Genomic DNA, 10187 nt, shown 5'->3' with positions numbered 1-10187 from the left:
TGGTGTGTGTTCAAAGTATTACTATTCGTCTAATCTAGTGTACCCTATGGCCCGATTATATAAATTGGGCTTTCGCCACGACCTGCTCATAATCGGTTAAAGGCTTGGTCAACCCAATATTGGAACACTACTAGCACACTTAGGGGGTGTTTGGGTGAGCTTTTTATTTTTAAAACCTTTTCACAAAAGATCTTATTGAATTTTAACTTTTGCCAAAAGAAGTTTTAAAAATATGTTTGGTATAACTTTTTAGCTTTTTACCTTTTAAAACCTCAAAAGTCACCAAAAGTTAGCATTTCATGACTTTTAGAGAAGGAGTATTTTCTTCTTGACCAAAAGCTATTCTAAAAGACCTTTTAAAGTTTCCAAACATCTTTTTAAACTTTTTGACTTTTTCAAAAAGAAAAAGATAAAAAGTCATTTTAAAAGTCAATTCAAACACCCTCTTAGTCTAGGGTTGTCAAGATCGGGATCGTCATTCTACCTATGAAAACCTTGTCGGATCGTAATATGATCATTTTGTATAGGCTTGGTAATCGTGTCGTGTTCGGGTTGGCGTGTTTGGAATATAAACCCATATACAACCCTACAACCAACATATTTATACGAGTTTGCATGTTGACGGGTTTGTGGGTTAGATTTGAGTTTGTTTGGGTTAGATTTCATAAATAAAATAGATAATTAAACATGAATAAATTTAACATTCATGGAATTTCCATGTTCAAACTAAAATATTAATACAAACATAGATAAATTCAAGTGTTAATATAATAGATATAATTTTCATTTTTTTTTCCAAAAAACAAAGTCAATTTTCCAACACAGTTTTCTTTTTTATGATGAGTTTCAACCTTCAAATAAAAACAATATGCAAAGGTAAAACACACATACATAAAAACATATAAATATCATTTGAATAACTCACCAAGCGTAAGGTCACGGGTCAAATGGTACAATAATCTTATGGAAGACAATGATATCATATCCTAGTATCCTACATTTCTACGAATAATGCTTAATATATTTAAAAAATATATAATTTTTTTTATTAAAATTCTAAATGAGTTGATAGGTCAACCCATGTGTTTTTTTTGACAACCTTACACGTAATAGTAAATAAAGATATAAAGTTAACACCATAAATTAAAAAAAATATAAATAGAAGGGTTAATGACATAAAATAACCATCAATAGATTTTGTTTGTTTGTTTTTTTGGGTCATTTAAGGCTCTTGGTCACTATTTATATTTTAGGTTATTATACCATGTATTAGATAACTTTAAATGAACAAAATCTCTCATATTAAATGCCTAGTTGAAGTCACGTATGATTCAATATCAGTTTTATAAGTTGAAATCTGTTCCAATAGTGCAATAAGATCCCAAAAAGATGAAGTTTTTATTAAATATAATAAAAAATAAATGACTTAGCATTATTAATTGTATTTATGACATTAACCCTTATAGAATCAATAAAAATATGTATTTAGAAACTTTCAGTTTCATAAAACATTCTATAAAAATAAGTAAATTTTTTATAATAAATTTTCGAAGGACAATTATATGTTGTTCGATCAACCTGATACATGCATATTATCTCTTTGTTGTCTGATAAACCATTTAGTATTAAATAATTCTTACATCTTAATATTAAAAAAAATGTAGGGTTTCATAATTATTCAAGAGGCTAAATAAAAATATAAAATACGCTAAATGTAACCATTTAGAGATAACATGAGAATGGTTCAAATATTTTCATTTAAATGTTATCCAATGTTTTAAAAACCAGTTTTTTTAGTTGAACCGGTATGGTGATCGATTTTCCGGTTCAACCCGATTTTTTGAATTTTCATGTTCTTTTTCTTATTTTCATGTACACATCAGTTCAAATATTAAAAATACATATAAAAACAAGTTTAAACACTAAAAATACACATAAAAACAAGTTGTAGGTCACTCAAACTATATTAAAAAAATACATAACCATAAATTTTATATCAATCTATATACATAAAAAAAATATAATATAATACCAAGACAAAATATTGTTTTAGATTACATAAAAAAACCATAAGTTTTATTCAATTTTAAAGAAATAAAAATATATGTGAAATGACCATCAAAGTTTGTAATGTAAATGTTTCATTTTCATGTGTTTTTATTTAATTTAACTGGTTCAATCGATTTTTTTGTAAAAACCAACCGATTCCTTCCGTTCCAGAAATAGACATAAAATCGATGCTAGTTAAACTGTTTTTTTTTTTTTTTGGTTTCCAGTCCAATTAGTTCGAACCGATTTTTAAAACATTGCGATTATCAAACAACCTTACTTTGAACACTGATACTCAACAAGATTAACCTTTGAAGTCTTTATATTTTGGTTGATCACTTGCTAAAATTGGAATCATCCCAAAACTGTTACATCATATCCTTTTTATTTTTAAACTAGTTTATAACCTGTGAAAACCATGGTTATAAAATTAATTAAACTTTAATAGTAAGAACTCAAGATTATTAATCAATTATTTTAAATAAATTATTAATTAAGAAATATTTTTTTTAGTTATATAAAATTATAATCATTAATTTAAATAAATATGTGAAATTATATCACCTTATAATTTTATTAATTTTATTTTAAATTTTATTCTAATGTTATTGATTTAATGTAATTAGAGTGATAAAATTATTATTGTTGATTTAAATAAATAATTGAAGTTATATCACCTTATAATTTGTATTAATTTTATTTTATTTTTCAATCTAATGTTATGAATTTAATATAATTAGAGTGAAAAATTTAAAATTTAAAATTTAAAATAGATAAGCAATTATTAATTAGTGTAATTATAGTGGAAATTTAAATTTTGAAATTTAAATTAGATAATTATTAGGTTGACAAATGACATAATTGGTGATATATAACATTAATGAAGAACTCTAATTATATGACACTTGTCAATAGGAGATTAAACCTATTCTTTTATTAGAATAGGGATTAAGAAGAAGATAAGAAGATTTAACTGGAAAATATATTTGATATAAATTTAAATTATCTTATCTATACTAATAAATAAAACTCATTTTCTGCTACATGTCATGTCCTCATTGATTTGGACACATGACATTTTAATAGATTTTTAGAATTTATTTATTTCCACATGTAATTTTCTGATTTGTTCACATATCATAACTTATTTCGGTTATAATATTGAGAGAAATAAATGCTTCCTTAAAAAAAAATTGATATATTTATAATGAAATAAATGTCATAATTAATGAGAGCTCTAAAATTGATATTGATATTAAATTTAATGTTTAAATATTGATATTAAATTTGTATTTTTAATAAACCCGTGTAGTACACGGGTCTTACACCTAGTAAATGAAAATCAATTTTGCCAAATGTCATGCTCTCATTAAATTTGACACAAGTCATTTTCTAAGAGTTTTTGAATTATTTATTTTCCACTTGTCATTTTCTTAAATTTTTAATTTTTTTTTAAATTTAAAATCTACATTTTTATGAGATTTATATATATAAAGTAGATCATTCTATTAAATTTAATAATAAATGCTTTACAACATTTATTATTTACTTTATTTATTATATTTTTTGTATTTATGTAAAATTATTACTTTAAAAAATATGTAATGCTTATAATATTATATTAATTTTTTTATAAACCCGTGTAATACACGGGTCTCAGGTAACTTATACACATGAATTTAGATAGTACACAATTTTATTAAATGTTTTAGTAGTATCGGGAGAAAATATTATAACATTACTCATCAAAAAGATATGCACTCTCCTATTTTCAACAAGCCACGTCTCAAAGGAGCGCAAACTCCCACATGAGTCATGAATATGCAGATCCCATTCCCAGTCACTCTCCCGTGAAAGCACCTTTATTGCATTTAGCCACAAGACATTTTCTCCTTTTTGCCATAATATCTTCTTCACAATTCGCAACCCACACACGTTGTGGCTGCCATTTTTTTTTATATCTTTGTTTTAAAAAAAATTCCACTTGAGCGTGCAATCTCTCTTTTCATTTGTTTGTTTGGTCAATATTCAATTGCTTCCGGAAATTGGGCTTCCAGATATTCACTCACACCGACTTGCATACCAAGTGACACTCATTTCAAGCAAAGGTGCATCATTCATTGACGTGTTCATCTCTTAGAGTAAGTTACCATCAATATTGATTACTTTCTGATTGAATTTGTGTATATCCCAACTCCTTATGGTATGGCCATGGCGAGATTCGATATAGTGAACATTGTATAAGGTTTTTCTGCTCCATTTCTCGAACTGCACTCGAGCTTCGTAAGATTTCATCCGTGTAAAATCCCATTTGCGTCTCCATGTGATTGAATTTGTGTATTTCTGGATACAGTATCGTGAAGGTTGAATAGGTTGTATAGTATATTAGTATTGTGAAATTGTGAACTGATTACAATGTGTGTTAGATTTTATTTCGTGTACAAGTCAAAGTATTCAAGTTTTATTAACTTTTATGGTTGGTAAGAAACTGCCCCAATTCCATATTTGGTAACACAATTAATCAGACTTCATTTGCTTTCTGCTATAGTTTGAGAAATTCACCTGGGGGTTTTGTTTCAGATTAGAGGATAATGGTGAATTTAGGGTTGTTTTCTGAGATCAAGCCTCTAGCATCAGTGAATGTGAGATTCAGGATACCCTATTACACTCAATGGGGTCAGAGTTTGGTTGTGTGTGGCTCTGAACCAGTTCTTGGTTCTGGAAATGTGAAGAAGGGGCTTCTGTTGACCCCTTTCCATGAAGGTGATGCACTGATATGGGGTGGGAGTTTATCAGTTCCAGCTGGGTTTCAAAGTGAGTACAACTATTATGTAGTGGATGATGAGAGGAATGTGTTGAGATGGGAAGCTGGAAATAAGAGGAAATTGTTGCTTCCTGATGGAGTTGAAAATGGAAAAGCAGTGGAGCTTCATGATCTTTGGCAGGTTCATCTCTTCTCTCTGACTCTTTTCATTTTGTGCACAACTTATTCACTAATCAAATTTAAAGATTCATGACCTTAATTTGGTGTTATGCCAAAAATGCAGAATGGTAGCGATAGTCTTCCTTCTAAAAGTGCATTCAAGAATGTCATCTTTCGCACCAGTAGCAAATTGGCTATTGAGAAACCACTTGGTACAATCAAGAATAAACTGGATCAAGAAGGTAATATGTTTTCAAGAATTGATTCACACTGATTATTATCATGTTATCAGTCTTTGATACTAATTCTATATGAATTTGGATCCTAAACTTGAGCTTGATCCAATGTTGAAAATGTTGACTGTTTTCAGATTTAGTGATTGTCCAATTCAAGATATGCTGTCCGAATATAGCCGAAGGAACATCAGTAATTGTCTTCTTGCTCAATACAACTACTTCATTAATTTATAGATTCACACAATTTTCACAGGAAATATGATCCTTTTTGTTGCAGGTATATGTAATTGGCAGCTTTGTGGAGCTGGGTAAATGGAAGGTTAATGATGGACTTAAACTCAATTATGTTGGTGAATCTATTTGGGAAGGAGACTGTGTCATACCAAAGGGCGCTTTCCCTCTAAAATATCCTTTCCATATGAGAGATTTTTAAAGCTTCAGTATAAAATCTCAAATTATATAATCTTTCAGTTCATGTATCTTCCTTAACACCTTTTTCACATACAAATACTGTAAATACGGGAAGAATGGGAACTTCTCTCTAGAATATGGTTCGAATAGGGAGCTCATAGTTGACATCTCAGCCAGTGGACCAAATTATATTATCCTATCAGATGGCATGATGCGAGTAAGATGTTTAAGATATGTTTTATATTTTTATTAATCTCAATCATATGTATGAAATCTGTTGTACTAAATAAATCTGGTATGTTTTTTTTACTAAGGAAATGCCATGGCGTGGTGCTGGTGTGGCAATCCCAATGTTTTCAGTGAGATCAGAAGATGATGTGGGAGTTGGAGAGTTTCTTGATCTAAAACTAGTTGTTGACTGGGCTGTTGACTCTGGCTTCCATTTACTCCAGCTTTTGCCCATAAATGATACTTCAGTGCACAAGATGTGGTGGGATTCATATCCATACAGGTAAGAATCTTTTGTTAGCTGAAACCTGTAATGGGCTTAATGCAATAAATAGCAATGTACTTTCATTTATTTATTTATTTTTCAAAGTACAATACTGTAATAGGAAGGAATGATGGTAGAATTCTATGCTGAAAAAGTAAATTAAAGTACATTGCTATATCTTGTCGAATTCACTATCTTGGAATATACGTTTTCCTTGTTGTGCAGCTCTCTGTCTGTATTTGCATTGCACCCGTTATACCTCAGACTCCAGGCTCTTTCAAAAAATATGCCAGATGACATCAATGTAGGTGTTACTACCTTTTTCATATAATCTCCAGGATATTTGTTTGTTATACTCTTTTTTGTCTCACTCTTTTATATGATCTAACATAATATTAGTGTAAAAATGATGTATTATTATTTTCCTTATACTCTGCCTATGTGTCATTTTTTTTTGCAGCAAGAGATACAAACAGCCATGAAAGAGCTTGATGGGAAGGTAGTAGTTCTTCCTTCATCAAGCTACTTGAGTTGTAATAATCTTTTATAATAGTAATTTATGATAACTTAATATATTGCAGCATGTAGATTATGAGGCTACCATGACTACAAAGCTTTCAATTGCTAAAAAGCTTTTCGATTTGGAAAAAGATTCAATACTAAATTCTACTTCCTTCAAGAAATTCTTGTCAGAGAACGAGGTATCTTTTGAAAAAAAAAATAACACATCATTTCTTGACTTCTTGTTCTTGGTCAACTTTCTTCTGTTTATCTGTTTTTGCATGTGACAGGAATGGTTGAAACCGTATGCAGCCTTTTGTTTCTTACGTGATTTCTTTGAAACTTCAGACCACAGCCAATGGGGCACATTTAGTCAGTTTTCAAAAAATAAGGTTATAACAGAATCTAATTAAATACAGACAGTTAATAAAATGCCAATTTTCCCGATCTTCTAACTTTATAAATTCATCAGCTTGAAAAACTCGTGTCGGAGGATAGCTTCCATTATGACATCATATCCTTCCATTATTACATACAGTACCATTTGCACTTACAAGTAAGTTCATTAATACATCTAATATGATTTATTGAATTTCCACATTATAATAAACGAAAGAAAGTTGATATTACTTTCTTTTTCTCCACAGTTATCAGAAGCAGCAGAATATGCAAAAGAGAAAGGAGTGGTCTTGAAAGGAGATCTCCCAATTGGGGTTGATAGAAACAGTGTAGACACTTGGGTGAATCCAAATTTATTCCGTATGAACACCTCCACAGGGGCCCCACCAGATTATTTTGATAAAAATGGACAAAATTGGGGGTTTCCAACTTACAATTGGGAGGAAATGTCTAAAGACAACTATGCTTGGTGGCGTGCTCGTTTATCACAGGTTAATTTTTCACTTTCATATTTTACAGTTAATCATTAAATTTGATTTGTAAAAATTTCTACTGAAACTGAATGATAATTTGGGATGACAGATGGCAAATTATTTCACGGCCTACAGGATAGATCACATTTTGGGTTTCTTTAGAATCTGGGAGCTTCCGGAACATGCAACTACAGGTCTAGTTGGAAAATTCCGACCTTCTATACCTCTTAGTCAGGTAATTTTTCAAGATTTGATTTTTATACAAATGGAATTGTTCATGTTTTGATATATAAATAATGAACATTTTCAAATATAGGAAGAGCTTGAGAAAGAGGGAATATGGGACTTCGACCGCTTATGCAAACCCTACATCCTTCAGGACTTTTTACAGGTATTAAATTTTACATATTTTAATTGAATCTACAAGTGTGATATTTATGTTTTTTATTTTTTTCAGGAAAAATTTGGACCATCTTGGATAGTTTTGGCCTCTCATTTCATGAATGAATATCAGAAAAACCGTTATGAGGTACTAGTAATAATATAATATTATAATTTTCATAACAATATATAACATTCTCTGGTATTACAGTTTAAGGACGATTGCAACACAGAGAAAAAGATTGTGGCGAAGCTTAAATCACTAATTGAGAAATCATTGTTGTTGGAAAGTGAAGACAAGTTACGCCGTGATCTTTTTGATCTTCTGCAGGTAAGATAAATAGATAATCAAGATTTATCAACGTTCTAATTTACTAAATTTTAATAAATGTTTTATTATTGTGGCAGAATGTGGTGCTTATTAGAGACCCCGAGGACGCTACAAGTTTTTATCCTCGTTTTAACCTAGAAGATACATCAAGTTTCAAGGATTTGGATGAACACAGGTAAGCTATATACATACCTTCTATATCTTCAATTTTTTTTGGCTAATGAAATCTGAATTTGGTTTCATGGTTGTTGAATTGATATTGATGTAGCAAAAACGTTTTTAAAAGATTGTATTATGATTACTATTTTAATCGACAAGAGACTCTTTGGCGCCAAAATGCTATGAAGACTTTGCCTGCTCTTCTAAACTCATCTGATATGCTCGCATGTGGAGAAGATCTAGGCCTAATTCCTTCTTGTGTTCATCCTGTATGCATCCATCTTTCGCCTTTTTTCCCTAAATCCTTTAATGCTTTTAAAACACCAATGGATTTGTGTTGCAGGTTATGCAAGAACTTGGATTAATCGGATTACGTATTCAACGTATGCCAAGTGAATCTGATTTGGAGTTTGGTATTCCTTCTCAATATGGGTATATGACGGTATGTTCTTCAAACACACACACACATTTGTATGTGCTTTTTGAATCATAAATCATAATATTGGTTGAATCTGTTGAAGGTATGTGCTCCATCATGCCATGATTGTTCTACCTTACGTGCATGGTGGGAAGAAGATGAAGATAGAAGACGTTCTTTTTTCAAAACCATGGTGGGGTCCGACAGTTTGCCACCTAAGCAATGTGTTCCGGAAATAGTATATTTTGTGCTGCGTCAGCATGTTGAATCTCCATCCATGTGGGCAATTTTCCCTCTACAGGTATATAATATATATGTATTCAGTCATTTCATCAGTTTTAAATCCTCAAATAATCCATTTCATTTGTCAGGATTTGTTAGCCCTAAAAGAAGCATACACAGCACGCCCTGCAACAGAGGAGACGATCAATGATCCCACAAATCCTAAACATTACTGGCGATTCCGTAAGTGTAGTCCAGTTTCTTTTTTCTCAACATAACTAAATCCTATTCTATTTTTTTTAATAAATTAAAAAAAAACTGTCAGGTGTTCATGTGACAATGGAATCCCTGTTGAAAGATAAACAACTTACAACAGTGATTAAAGAACTTGTTCGCGGGAGTGCAAGATCATATCCTGGTCAAGAAGAGGAGGCGAATCTTGTGGTTATTTCTGAGAAGCAACAAATTAAAAATGAGGAGGAGAAGGAGAAGATTCGTGTCACAAATCAAGATCCAAAAATCACAAGCATTGCGGTTCTGTAAGGTTTTATTTTACAAGTTACGTATGATTCCAGGAGTTTCGCTTTGTTGACTTTTGGTATGGATCATTGTTGCCATAAGTGCATGTAAATCGATGCATTTATGGTTTTGTGTTTATAAGATGCATATCAATCTGGGATTCCGACACTTTCAAAGCAAATGCTGCAATAAAAAAAATTCCTATTTTTAGCTCATACCTAACTTGTCTCGTGTTAGAAGTAAAAACGTATTTTCATTTTTTTGTTCATGTAGTGTATTCGACTTTTATTATTATTATTTGTTTTTTTTTCCTGAGCGGCAAAGATATTATTAAGCTAGCAAGAAGCCAGACGAAAACCCAAAAAAATTACATGCAAGAGATAGTGATAGTTGGATCATGTAACCAGGCAGCCCAATTCAAGTTTAGACTACAACACCTAAAATTAGCCAAAAGAAAAGACTGAGTAACAATCTGGTCAAAAACAAACTCTTTTTAGGAAATTTTCTATAAAAAATACAGCCATTACGAAACCACCATAAGGTAAGAACTGAGGCTTCCAAGAACTCTTTATGAACCTTAGACATCCTAAGAGAACAAAACCAAATAAACCAATCCTACATAGGAGTCAAAGTAGGCTTCACAAAATTCCACCATCTGCCCAAAAGAATCAA

General features: G+C 30.8%; 1 protein-coding gene across 1 annotated transcript; it reads left to right on the top strand.

The window, feature by feature from the left end:
* Positions 1-3853: 3853 nt before the first annotated feature.
* On the top strand, positions 3854-9730 carry DPE2 (disproportionating enzyme 2). Its single transcript, XM_079013276.1, is given in 22 exon segments — positions 3854-4190; positions 4630-4994; positions 5097-5214; positions 5343-5398; positions 5486-5836; positions 5934-6130; positions 6338-6416; positions 6573-6611; positions 6694-6813; positions 6904-7005; positions 7086-7169; positions 7261-7503; positions 7595-7720; positions 7802-7876; positions 7943-8014; positions 8078-8197; positions 8275-8372; positions 8466-8625; positions 8700-8798; positions 8878-9075; positions 9146-9239; positions 9322-9730. Coding segments are annotated over 21 exon segments (3003 nt in total). The 5' UTR covers positions 3854-4190; positions 4630-4640; the 3' UTR covers positions 9540-9730.
* Positions 9731-10187: the final 457 nt, after the last annotated feature.

This window comes from Lactuca serriola, chromosome 8, assembly GCF_051521515.1.
Source record: "Lactuca serriola cultivar US96UC23 chromosome 8, Lser_US96UC23_V15, whole genome shotgun sequence".
Lineage (NCBI taxonomy): Eukaryota > Viridiplantae > Streptophyta > Magnoliopsida > Asterales > Asteraceae > Lactuca > Lactuca serriola.
This window is presented reverse-complemented; position numbering and strand designations above follow the sequence as displayed.